This window comes from Bos javanicus, chromosome 6 (assembly GCF_032452875.1).
Source record: "Bos javanicus breed banteng chromosome 6, ARS-OSU_banteng_1.0, whole genome shotgun sequence".
Taxonomy (NCBI): domain Eukaryota; kingdom Metazoa; phylum Chordata; class Mammalia; order Artiodactyla; family Bovidae; genus Bos; species Bos javanicus.
In genome coordinates this window covers 16,231,007-16,244,095 of record NC_083873.1, presented here as the reverse complement: position 1 = coordinate 16,244,095, position 13,089 = coordinate 16,231,007, and the positions used below count along the sequence as shown (strand labels likewise).

The 13,089-nt window shown below is 38.0% G+C and overlaps 1 protein-coding gene across 2 annotated transcripts in view; it reads left to right on the top strand.

The window, feature by feature from the left end:
- SEC24B (SEC24 homolog B, COPII coat complex component) overlaps positions 1 to 13,089 on the top strand; it is an 81,178-nt gene that overhangs the window by 31,694 nt on the left and 36,395 nt on the right. The window contains exon 4 of one of the 2 annotated variants that reach the window (XM_061419415.1): positions 3,269 to 3,373. The exons of the other annotated variant lie outside the window; for it this stretch is intronic. Within the exon in view, the coding sequence (XP_061275399.1) occupies positions 3,269 to 3,373 (105 nt within the window). The remainder of the gene's footprint in view (positions 1 to 3,268; positions 3,374 to 13,089) is intronic. 2 annotated transcript variants of the gene reach the window in all.

Here is a 13,089-nt window from a genome sequence, read left to right as displayed (position 1 = left end):
TGTCTTACAGACGATATAAATGAGGAACAGAGAGGTTAGTAATTTGCCCAAAGACACACGGCTAGTAAGTGGTATTTTCTGGAATTGAACTCAGAGACCCCATTTTATCCATAATGTCCTGCTGCTTGTCTGTTTAATATTTCTTACTGTTTTTACTTTGTTCTCATCGAACTCTGAAAAGCAGTGGCTTCTTTGATAGTAGTGATTGGGTCCTGCATACGTGCAGAATCATTAAATAAATCATTATTCCCACTACCCTACTTTTCAATATTTCTGAATTAATAAAGCCAACCCTGTTGCTAATATGTTTAATTTTTAACTGAAGCATGTATGGGAAGGTAAAAGAAAGTCTGTAGATTTAAGGTGCCTTGATTAATCATTTAAAGAAGGAGGAAACTTTCTTATATTAAGATTTAGGATAAGGGAATGTGTTTCCTTTATAAGTTGAGAAAAAGCCTGTTCTTAACACAGGTGCTTTCTTAGATGGATAAAGTACAGGAAAGTAAGTACTGTGGAAAGTGATTCCCGTAAAAACCATTCTTTCGTGAGAACCCTTGCAAAGTTCTCTAGTGTATGTGCTTAGAAGACTAGGTTAGGAAAGGTAACAGTCGCTCAAAAGTCTGAGCTCTTGAATTTAAAAAAGCTAGCCTCCCCAAGGGATTTATTTTCTCTTTAGACTGGTTTTATTTATTCCCAGTGTAACTGTATCTAGGGAACAGTAGAGATGCCCTTTATTAAGCAACTCCAACTCTCTGAAGAGAATACTTTAATGACAGGTAGTTTAAAGAGAATGTCTTTTTTAAAGATATTGGGGACCTGTTAGTAACAGGTTCTTTATCATGTCATTCAGTCTGTGAAATAGTGTTCTCCCTCTTGGTTTTCTAGATTTATACCTTGAAAGCTCTGACAGTGAAATAGGAATGCGGCTTTGCTTCCTTGTGTGGTGGTGGTGGTGGTGGTGGTGGTTGAGGTGGGAGGGCCATGTGCACTTCTACAGTGTACTGTGTGCAGTCTAGAGCAGGGCATTCAGTATGGAGTGATTGCTCTTCTGGTTGTTTTCCGTTTCCAGTTTTCTGGACTGATTGTTTTTCTTACCATTCTTCTGTGGATTAAATAGAATGTTATATTCTTGTACCATTAGTATTCCTAAACTTTTTACAAAGTTTAGTTAAACGAGCAAAGAAAGGTTAAATTCAGAGTAGATTGAGTCATAATTGGGAAAGAGCTTAAATATTGATACATTCATCTCTAGCACTTCTCAAAAGAGATTGCCTCTTTTTAGGACAGTAAAATTAAATATGTTGTGTGACATTCAGTTAATATAATATGTTGACAACCATTGACTGATCTAAAATGATATTATAATAAATAATATTACTGTTCCATCTTATTTTTAGGTTTGTTCCGTGCATTAAGTAGTTGCTCTATAAAAATTTTTTTTTTGCTTCCAATTCAGCATTGGATATTTTCCCAGTAATACGTGAAACCTGTTTTTATTCAGTAAATCTGGAAAAAGAGGAAAATATTTGTCTTATAACACATATAGTTTTGCCCTATGCTTTGACTCCTCTGATTAGATACAAAATCAGCAGTCTACACAGTCATGAAAAAAATGGATTTTCTTCCTGTTTTTTGGCCTTACCTTAGCACAGTAGATAGAAATTTCTTGTTTTCTTCTTTCTCTTGTTTCTTATTATATACATACACATACTTGTACTTTTTAAAGTGCAGTGCTAATTGGGGTTTTGAGAAAGTATTTCATGTTTAAAAAAGTCCTTAAATTGAAGAATTTTTCTATAAAATATTTTTACTGTTAGCATGTCTAAATATAAACTTCTTAGTCTATTTAACCTAATATTAGTCAAATTTTCATTTTAACTAGGCTTTTATTAGAGGAACTTGCCACTCTGAATTGGGTCTTTCAAGGTATCAAGTTTATTTTTTGTGTTGCCTGAACTTACTTTGCACTGATTTTTACTTTTTCAGGTGAATTTGTTATAACTGCCATTTTATCTGTATTTAAAACATATTTCAGCAAAGCTAGCAGATTTGTCAGTGACGTCTTTAGTCATGAGGATCAAAGCTTTACTCATATACAGTTTAACTCTCTTACTATACACATGAGTTATGTTTCTCCATGCTAATTAGGAAGGTCACCTGGAAAAAAAAAAAAAAAACGAGCATGAGAGGACTACCACATGATTTTTTAGTGAGGCAGGGCTTCATTGTACTTCGAATATTGTGACATGTTCTTGAAAATCCACGTTATGTTTCTGGGTTATTTTTTTTCTTTTTGAAATTGAGCTCTAAGATTTTTCTTTGTTTGGATGTTTATTCTTATTTATGAAGAGTATGTATTTTTAAGTGTGTATATATATATATATATATGTGTGTTTTTAAAATTTTCCCTCTTAAAAATTTTGTGGATCTTAGTTTTTGTCCTGATTTTGCTAGAATAATTCAATAATGAACATACGCAGCCAGCTGTTTTGTTTGAAAGGGAGGTATTGTACAGTTACCAGCTGTGCCTTTTCCATAGGCTGCCTTCTCTTGCTGTATCTCCCACTGCAGACCAGTCTCCTTCACTTAATTCAGTCTCATATATAGGCAGTAGGCTGATACTGAGATGATTTGCTGTCTCTGAAAATTCACTTTAATTGTCTCACTTGTAGGACCACAGTTAATAAGCACCCCCCCTCTTTTTTTTTCTTTTGAGCATCTCCTCTGAGCAGAGAACTATGCTAGATACAGTTCTTTTCTTTAACTGTCATTCTTTTTCCGTTATGAGAACTGAGTTACCATCAGGGTGGCATTAGCAGAAGGAAGGTACTGAGGATTTGTATGTGTGTTGTATGCTGTATAAATTCATTTCAGTAGAAATGATCACTGCTCACCAAGAATACATGGTCCCAAAGGAAGTATACTACAAGGGCCCCAAGGTCAAAGGAGGTAAACATGTGTAGAGCTCAGTAAAATGTTCAGAGAATATCGGTGGAGTTTCCTAAATATTATTGATGTCAGACATGGTGTTTTGTTTTGTGTTTTTTTTACACTTAAACTAGTTCATATTAAAGCTGCTTTTACTAAACTGCTTCGCAGAGATTTCTAACAGTTTCAGTTTTGATTATAAATTAGCTAATATTAATATGCATGCTGGGGTGTTCTTTGGAATGTCAGAGTTCTTTCTCACTTTTGATGCAATGTCAAAATTTTATTTCTCATCTTTCCTGTTGGTTTGACTCTTGTGTTTGTGCTTTCCACTTTACAGGCATGCAGTATGGTGAATATGTTAATAATCAAGCTAGCTCCGCACCAACTCCCTTGTCATCAACTTCCGATGATGAGGAAGAGGAGGAGGAGGATGAGGAAGCAGGTCTGCTTTAGCTTTACCCCAGTTCTTGAACTTTTTCCTACTCAAGTTTTCTTTTTATGTCCATAGTCTTACTCGTCCTTAAAACAATGTGTCTGCAGATTTAGCTCAATAGATTGGTTTGGGTTATAGAAGGTGGGGGTCACTGGAGGTGTTTTGCTTATTTGTTTTGTGTTTCCTCTTTTGGACATCTTTACCATTTTGTAAGTAACAATGCATTTTTCATGATGACAGAGTGCTTGCTTCTTTCAGAAGTTTATTTTCTCTCATGCCACATGCTAAAGAATGAGTCCTGACTGATGCTTTTGGCTGATGATTGCTGTAGCACCCTTTTAGGAATGTTTTATTTTCTGCTTTGCATGCTACTTTGGGATAATCAAAATGAATCATGTGGGTTTTATAAAACTGATATAAAAGTTGGAGAGCGTTTCTCTGAGGTCTTTTTTTTTGTGGCCCGTCTTGTCATATATTTTGAAGACCCCATATTTGTAGTTGTTTTCCTACTTCATGAAGCAGAAGTTCACATCTTGCTAGTGGAAGGAATTGTGCATGCGATGATGTGTTGCAGCCTGTTTAATATCTTTTTCTACCTTTGATAAGTATAACTGCTAAATTTTAAGTAGTTCAGTTGCTCTGTTAATTCTAATATTTTAAGACTGAATCAATAAGTGATGATCTTTCAAGTTATACATGACCACGATTCTCTGTTATCTTTATAACTGAGTGGAAGGATTTGCTCTGTAAACAGTCTGTTTAAATAGAGCTTTCTGTTTCCTTTGCATTTTTTAAACATTCAAATCCTTATGCATGATTTGTGGGGGCAGGGTGAAAGTTAAGGGTTCCAGAAGGATGGTAATTTTTTCTTCCCTTAAAAATCCAGATACCCATTTATCTTTATGAATTTTTGGTAGCTTTTTATTTTACATAATTTCAGTCTTACAGAAGAGTGGAAGAAACTACCATATATACTTTACCAAGATAAACCATTTTTGCCTCATCCTCGCTATATACATTTTTTCCTGTGTCATTTGAGTGTAAGGTGGAGATACCATGAACCTTTACCTCTACATATTTCAATTTGTATTTACTGACTGTAAGGACAGTGTCTTACGTAACACAAACATAATATAGTTATCAGGAAACCAGTTACTGTTACCTTAATATCTGTTATACAGTCCGTAGTCAGATCTTAACAGTTGTCTTAATAAGGTCTTTTATAGCCGTTTCCATGGCCTAGGATCCAATCCAGGGTCATGGTGTTGAATTTAGTTGCCATTTATTTAGACTTCTTCAACCTACAACAGTCCCTTAACCTTCCTTTATTTTTCTGACTTTTGATTAAATTGAAATCACACATTTTTGGCAAGATTACCACTGAAGCAGTGTGTTCTCAGTGCCTCCTGTCAAGAGGCGCTGATTTGTTCTCATATTGATGATATTAACTTTGATGACTTGATTAAGATGGTGTCTGCCAGATTTCTCGGAGAAGGCAATGGCACCCCACTGCAGTACTCTTGCCTGAAAAATTCCATGGACGGAGGAGCCTGGTGGGCTGCAGTCCATGGAGTCACTAAAAGTCGGACATGACTGAGCGACTTCACTTTCACTTTTCACTTTCATGCATTGGAGAAGGAAATGGCAACCCACTCCAGTGTTCTTGCCTGGAGAATCCCAGGGACGGGGAAGCCTGGTGGGCTGCCGTCTATGGGGTCGCACAGAGTCGGACACGACTGAAGTGACTTAGCAGCAGCAGCAGCAGCCGCCAGATTTCTCAACTGTAAAGGTACTTCTCTTTTGCCTTGAAATTAGTAAGTAATTTGTGGGGAAGTTCTTTGATACTATTATAAATATCCTGTTCTTTATTAAACTTGCATACATTAGTTTGAACATTCTTCGGAGATTTTCCAGTTCTAACATTCCTTCTTTGTTTATGAGTTCAGGTTTCACTGTGAAGAAGAGCTTTCTCTTCTCCCTTACTGATTTCTTTGGGTTTATAATGACTCATGGATTCTTGTTTTATTCAGTGGATAATAATCCATTACTGTCATTAGTTATTCTAATAGCGTTTTGTCCTCAACCTGGCCAGCAGCAGTTCCTTCAAGCTGTCTTTTAAAAATGTTCCCATGAATCTTTAAGCACTTATTTTAAGTCCGTTAAGTCCTCATTAAGATGTTCCTAGCTCATCTTGTGTTTGAGCGGCTGCATTTCCTTCAGTCCTGGTACCTGTAGTGGAGAAGGGCATTTTAGGAACCAAGATCTTAGTGTAATTGATGGCCCTTGCTGCTGATAGGCCACTGCTCCCAGGCCCTGATATTCTAATTATTTAATGCATGTGTTATTCAGATCCTATAACTGTCTCAGTTTTTAATCTTATGATCCTAATTTTACACAGTTCAAAAATGTGTTACTTTGTGTAATGTTGTCAGCCTAAATTGCCCTGTTTTTGTTCTGCTGAACAATTAGGTGCGTTGGTTGGAAATCCTGTTTCCTTCGATGGAAAAAAATCAGAAAATCAAAAAGATTTAGCATTTATGGCTTTTCTCCTGTCACCTTACATTATTTAACTAAAGCTGTGGCTTTTTGTATCATTTCTTCTAGATTCAAACCCCCATTTTGTCACTTACTAGCTTTGTGACCTTAGACAAGTTTTAAACTTAGACAAGTCTTAAACTCATTGAGTCTCAATTTACTCATCTTGTCAGTGGAGAATAATAGTAACAGTTACACATGGTTGTTTTGAGGATTGAAGGTGTTCTCTGTCAAGAGCTTAGAACAGTGTCTGGCAAATGCTAAAATCTCTCTAAAAATTAATTGTCATTAATAATGTTGAGAGCATGTTCTTAGTTTTATTCTTCCCTACAGTCCTGCAATGCAGAGATAATTGGCTCCATTTTGCAGATGAGTTGATTGAGATGTAAACAACGCATTTGCCTCAAACTAGGTCTCTCTGTCTGCTGAGAGGTATGAACAGCGTAGTCTTCATCTCCTCATGAGAACATGAAGCCCTGAAGTAGAGGGGACTAAAGAGCACATGCAGTGCTCACCGTGGTGTTGTTAAAGTATTGTCTTCCTCCTTTGCCTTTTTATCGTGTAGCAGGATAATAAGGGCTTCCCTTGTGGCTCAGCTGGTAAAGAATCCGCCTGTAATGCAGGAGACCTGGGTTCGATCCCTGGGTTGGGAAGATCCCCTGCAGAATGGAAAGGCTACCCACTCCAGTACTCTGGCCTGGAGAATTCCATGAACTGTATATAATCCATGGGGTCGCAAAGAGTCAACACGACTGAGTGACTTTCACTGTTCATACTAAAATAAAATAAGACTGTATTATGGACATTTTTCCTAGGATGCTGGTGTTATCTCCTTATGGTTTGTAAATAAAAATCCTGTTTTTGTTGGTTTCAAATTAAAGGGACATTCTGAGTGAGGGGAAAGAAAAAATAGAAAGGAAATTTAGCTTTAAAATGATTTTTTAAAAGTCCTGGTCAGTTACAGTATTTTTCCATATGTAAAATGGTAAAAGAAAGTGCCTCAAATTGGTGTGGAGGTTACATATAAGTAGCTCTAAGAAGTAGAGAATTTGGAGTGTTCTATTTGTTAAGTGTTTCAGTGGTGTTTTTTTCCTATAATCATTAGATTCTTGTGTGTTTAGTTCATGTGAAATTATGCTCCAATTTTGGAAAAATTTTTTAAGCAGTAGTAAAATATCAACTAACAGGTTTGGAAATCATAATATTAATATTCTTTATGCTGTGCTGTGTGTGCTTAGTCACTCAGTCATGTCCAGCTCTTTGCGACCACGTTGACAGTAGCCCGCCAGGCTCCTCCGTCCGTGGGATTCTCCAGGCAACAATACAGGAGGGGTTGCCATGCCCTCCTCCAGGGGATCTTCCAACCCAGGGATCCAACTCAGGTCTCCTGCACTGGAGGCAGATTTTTTACTGTCTGAGCCACCAGGGAAGCCCGTGTATATTCTTTATAGTTACAGTTAAAGTGACTCTCCATTTATTTTAGCTTTTCATTTATTAAAGCTTATGGTTTGCTTGACAGTGTGTCTGTCTAGGAGTCAAGTACGGGGGTATTTCTTTAAAGCTTTCATTTCTTTTCCCAAAGCTTTCAGATTTAAAAGAAAATTTTAATTTCAGTTCTGATTTTACATTAAACCATCTAATTATATCTTTAAAATTACATGCTACAAATAGGCTTCCTTTTTCAAGTTTCCTTGTTAAATGCATACTTGGAAACTGAAATAGGATTTTGTACTGGAGACAGTCTTATGTTTTGTTGGAAGCTTGTGAAAGTTCAGAATTGTTAGAGAATAAACTTAAATTTAAAGAAAGCAGATAGCAAGCTGCTCATAATGGTTATATCTTAAATTCCTCACTAAGTTTATTCAGTTCCAGATATTCTCTCCTTCAGTTATTAGTGCTAGAGTGGACCTTTGGTGGACAAATACCGTCATACCTCTACTAGTAAGGGATACTAACCTGAAAATGGGAGTGAAAAGTAACAAGCAGTGAACTGAAATTGAGAAGTGAGATAAAGTGAAAAGGAGGCGGGGGGTAAAAAGCCAAAGCCCAGTGCCAGCCCTGGTCCCTGGAAGACACTGTCTAACATTCTGTCACCTGCTCCCCATACGCCCCGTCACCTTTCCTCTAGGGAATTTTCAGGTTGGGAAGAGGCCGGAGGACAAGAGGAAGTTCTCTCCCATAATGTGACAGCTTGATGCTTTATTTTGTAAATAATGTTAGAAGAAAAAAACTTTTTTTTTTTCATGATGAGTTTTAAGGTGCTGGTCAGTTTTTACTTGACTTTCACACAGACTAGTTATTCAGTGCCAGGCACAACCTCAGAGAGAATATGTTTTTGGTTGGCTTGGTTATTTTAAAAGGTAATGCTGCATTTTGACATAGAACAAGTTAAGTCAACTCATAAAGAACAGGACAGTATTGGCCTTATTTCTAACTTCCAAAGAAAATTCCTTTTTTTTTTTAATAGTTCAAGTGTATCATGCAGTATTACTAACTATAATCATTATGTGCTATACATTAGATTCCCAGGTCCCTAGAAGTTTTATAACTGGAAGATTTTCTTGTTTGATCAACATCTTCCCTTTTCCTCCACCATCCTAACACCCCTTGCCAAAGAAAATCTCTAAAAGAGTTCAATCTGACTTTCTGTCTTTTTGATAATTTTATTTGTTTTTGGCTGTGCTGGGTCTTCACTGCTGCACAGGCTTTTTCTCTAGTTGCAGAGAGGAGGTCTACTCTCCAGTTGCAGTGCACAGGCTTGTTGCGGTGGCTCCTCTTTTTGTGGATCACGGGCTCAGCAGTTGCAGCGCAGGGCTCGGTAGCTGCTACTCATGAGCTCCAGAGCACGGGCTCAGTAGATGTGGCATGTGGGCTTAGTTGTTCTTCAGTATGCGGGATCTTCCCAGACCAGGGGTTGAATCCATCTCTCTTGCATTGGCAGGCTGATTCTTTTACCATTGAGGGAAGCCCCAATCTATCTTTCTCACTAACTGATGTACTACTATTTGATTATTTTAAAAAGTAAATATCTTCCAACTAAATTCAGTACATATTTAGTATATTTTTAAAATTTTAGAAATTGAGTACATATACTGGGTCTGTGAAGGAAGTAAAATGATACCAATGCCACTAAGAACAGTATTAGTTTGAGGGTCTTCAGTATTCATTGAAATCAGTCAGTTCAGTTGACAGTCATGTCTGACTCTTTGTGACCCCATGGACTGCAACATGCAAGGCTTCCCTGTCCATCACCAACTCCCAGAGCTTGTTCAGACTCATGTCCATTGAGTTGGTGATGCCATCCAACCATCTCATCTTCTGTCGTCCCCTTCTACTCTTGCCTTCAGCCTTGCCAGCATCAGGGTCTTTTCCAAGGAGTCAGTTCTTCACATCAGGTAGCCAAAGTATTGGAGTTTCAGCTTCAGCTTCAGTCCTTCCAATGAATATTCTGTACTGATTTCCTTTAGGATTGACTGGTTTGATCTTCTTGCAGTCCAAGGGACTCTTAAGAGTCTTCTCTAAAACCACAGGTCAAAAGCATCAGTTCTTCAGTCCTCAGTTTTCTTTATAGTCCAGCTCACATCCATGCACGACTCCTGGAAAAACCATAGCTTTGACTAGATGAACCTTTGTTGCCAAAGTATTGTCTGCTTTCTAGGTTGTCTAGGTTGCTGTCTAGGTTGGTCATAGTTTTTCTTCCAAGGAGCAATCGTCTTTTAATTTCATGTCTACAGTCTCCATCTGCAGTGATTTTGGAGCCCCCCAAAATAAAGTCTGTCAGTTTCCATTGTTTTCCCATCTATTTGCCATGAAGTGATGGGACCAGATGCCATAATCTTAAGTTTTCTGAATACTGAGTTTTAAGCCAACTTTTTCACTCTCCTCTTTCACTTTCATTAAGAGGCTTTTTATTTCTTCTTTGTTTTCTGCCGTAAGGGTGGTGTCATCCGCATATCTGAGGTTATTGATATTTCTCTTGGCAATCTTGATTCTAGCTTGTGCTTCATCCAGCCTGGCATTTCGCATAATGTACTCTGCATATAAGTTAAATTAGTAGGGTGACAATATTGAGCCTTGACGTACTCCTTTTCCTATTTGGAACCAGTCTGTTGTTCCATGTCCAGTTCTAACTGTTGCTTCCTGATCTGCATGCAGGTTTCTCAGGAGGCAGGTAAGATGGTCTGGTATTCCCATCTCTTGAAGAATAGTCCCCAGTTTGTTGTCATCCACACAGTCAAAGGCTTTGGTGTAGTCAATAAAGCAGAAGTAGATGTTTTGCTGAAACTCCTTGCTTTTTCGATGATCCAGTGGATGTTGGCAATTTGATCTCTAGTTCCTCTGCCTTTTCTAAATCCAGCTTGAACATCTGGGAATTTTCAGTACATGTACTGTTGTACTATTGAAGCCTGGCTTGGAGAATTTTGAGTATTACTTTGCTAGTGTGTGAGTTTAGTGAAATTGTGTAGTAGTTTGAACATTCTTTGGCATTGCCTTTGTTTGGGACTGGAATGAAAATTGACCTTTTCCTGTCCTGTAGCCACTGCTGAGTTTTCCAAGTTTGCTGGCATATTGAGTGCAGCACTTCAACAGCATCATCTTTTAGGATTTGAAATAGCTCAACTGAAATTCAGTCACTTCCACTAGCTTTGTTTGTAGTGATGCTTCCCAAGGACCATTTGACTTCTCATTCTGGGATGTCTGACTCTAGGTGGGTGATCATATCATCATGGTTATCTGGGTCATGAAGATCTTTTTGTATAGTTACTCTGTATTTTTGCCACCTCTTCGTAATATCTTCTCCTTCTGTTAGGTTGATACTATTTCTGTCCTTTATTGTGTCCATTTTTACATGAAATATTCCCTTGCTGTCTCTAATTTTCTTGAAGAGATCTCTAGTCTTTCCCATTATATTGTTTTCCTCTATTTCTTTGCATTGATCACTGAGGAAGGCTTTCTTATCTCTCCTTGCTATTCTTTGGAACTCTGCATTCAAATGGGTATATCTTTCCTCTTCTCCTTTGCCTTTAGCTTCTCTTCTTTTCTCAGCTATTTGCAAGGCCTCACCAGTCATTTGCCTTTTTGCATTTCTTTTTCTTGGGGATGGTGTTGATCACTGCCTCCTGTACAGTGTCACGAGCCTCTGTCCAAAGTTCTTCAGGGACTTTGTCAGATCTAATCCCTTGAATCTATTTCTCACTTCCACTGTATATATAATTGTAAGGGATTTGATTTAGGTCATACCTGAATGGTCTAGTGGTTTTCCCTACTTTTTTCAATTTAAGTCTGAATTTTGCAATAAGGAGTTCATGGTCTGAGCCACAGTCAGCTCCTGGTCTTGTTTTTGCTGACTGTATAGAGCTTCTCCATCTTTGGCTGCAAAGAATATAATCAATCTGATTTTGGTCTTGACTGAACTGGGATAATAAAACCAGTTATTTTATTGTTTCTCTGAAAAATGTTTTGAGTTCTGAACAACCAAATTATAAACAGATTAACAATGCTCCATATGTGAGCTTGATGGAAAACCCAAGAAGCTCACAATCTGATTTGGAATATAGAATGGAATTACAGTCAGTCCTGTGTTAATCGTGGTGCTTTATAGGATTACATAGGAGAATCTAGAACCAAAGGTAGGGTGGAGATGACTGAGAGGGTTCTGGAGGGCAGACAGGGGAACCTGAACTGAATCTGAAAGAACTTGGAATTGAGCAAGTGAGGGACCTCGGGAGAGGCAGAGACACTTTTTTGAAACAAAGCAAGAAGCATGAGAGATAGTGGCATATTTGGGGAACTTTAGCGAGTTTGGACCTATTGTTTGCAGAGGGGAAGTGGTAAGAAGATTTGGAATGAAGGTGAGTAGGCTGGATAAGATCTTTAATAACCTCACATTTCCTCGTAAGTAGTTTGAGTTTTATCTTTAAGGTAGTGAGAGGTGAAGGAATTTACATGGGAAAATAACATAACCAATTTGTATTTTAGAAATGCAAGTTGATTTTCATTAACAGAAGAAATTGATTAGCGCTAGAGGCTTTTTGAAATAAGGAATAAGCTAGTGAGAAATAAGACTAAGGTAGCAGAAGTTTGGAGGAGGGAAGCATATTAGCAGAGTATTCCCGAAAGAAGGGAACCATTTTTACAAATCTAAAGAAACTTGGTTAGCAGTGATAAATGTTAAGTTTGGGTTGAGGCTTGAGAATAAATGCTTGGCTTTATCAATCAGGAGGTTTTGTCTTGTTCTTTCTTTTCCTTTCTTTTGTAGCGGTTTTAGGATAGGAAGAGGGAAGAGAAAAGATGAAGAATGTTTTCTCAGTCTTTGGCTAGTAACTATTTAGTTTATATCTGTTATAGCTCTTTAATCTTAACATTACCCCTGTGGAGTTATAAAATCTGTTGTTACAAATAATAAATCACTCAGAAATGTTAGGAGTCTTGTCTGTTTTCTCTCAGGCTTCACTTATAGCTCAGTTGGTAAAGAATCTGCCTGCAGTGTGGGAGACCTGGGTTCGATTCCTGGGGTGGGAAGATCCTCTGGAGAAGGAAATGGCAACCTACTCCAGTATTCTTGCCTGGAGACTCCCATGGACAGAGGAGGCTGGTGGGCTGCAGTCCACGGGGTCGTGAGAGCCGGACACGCCTGAGCAACTAAACTCCACCGCCCGTTTTCTCTCACCTGCTAAGTGGCAGAGGTGGGATTTGGCTTACACTTTTTCTGTGTTTTATACATGTTATGAGGAAATGCAATTTCAAATTGCCTCGTTCATTTCAAGTTGAAAAATATTAATAAGTGCATTTGACTTTGTTGACCCAAGCAGAGAGAGTGGCTTAAGTCTTTTTTAGAAGGCTTTAGTGTACCGTGGTTTGTTTTCCCCCAACTTCACAGATTCTGAGCTATTTACTTGACCTTACTTCTGATTCAGCTCCTGCTCTTTTTCAGCTTCTTGTCTTCTCTCAACCTGTGACATAGAGCCAGTAAAAGAATGAGGAAAAATGTTCCCTGAGTGTTACATCCATTTGATCTCAGAATATTTATTATCAGTAGCTGTACTGTGAAGTCACTGAGGCAGACTTGATGTAACGTTTAAGAGTGGCTACAAGTGCCAGAACTTCTCATTCAGCTAAAACTAGTTTGGATGCAGAAAGCAGTATTTTACTTGGTATCATGGTTCCAAATATCAATATAGTAGCGTGGC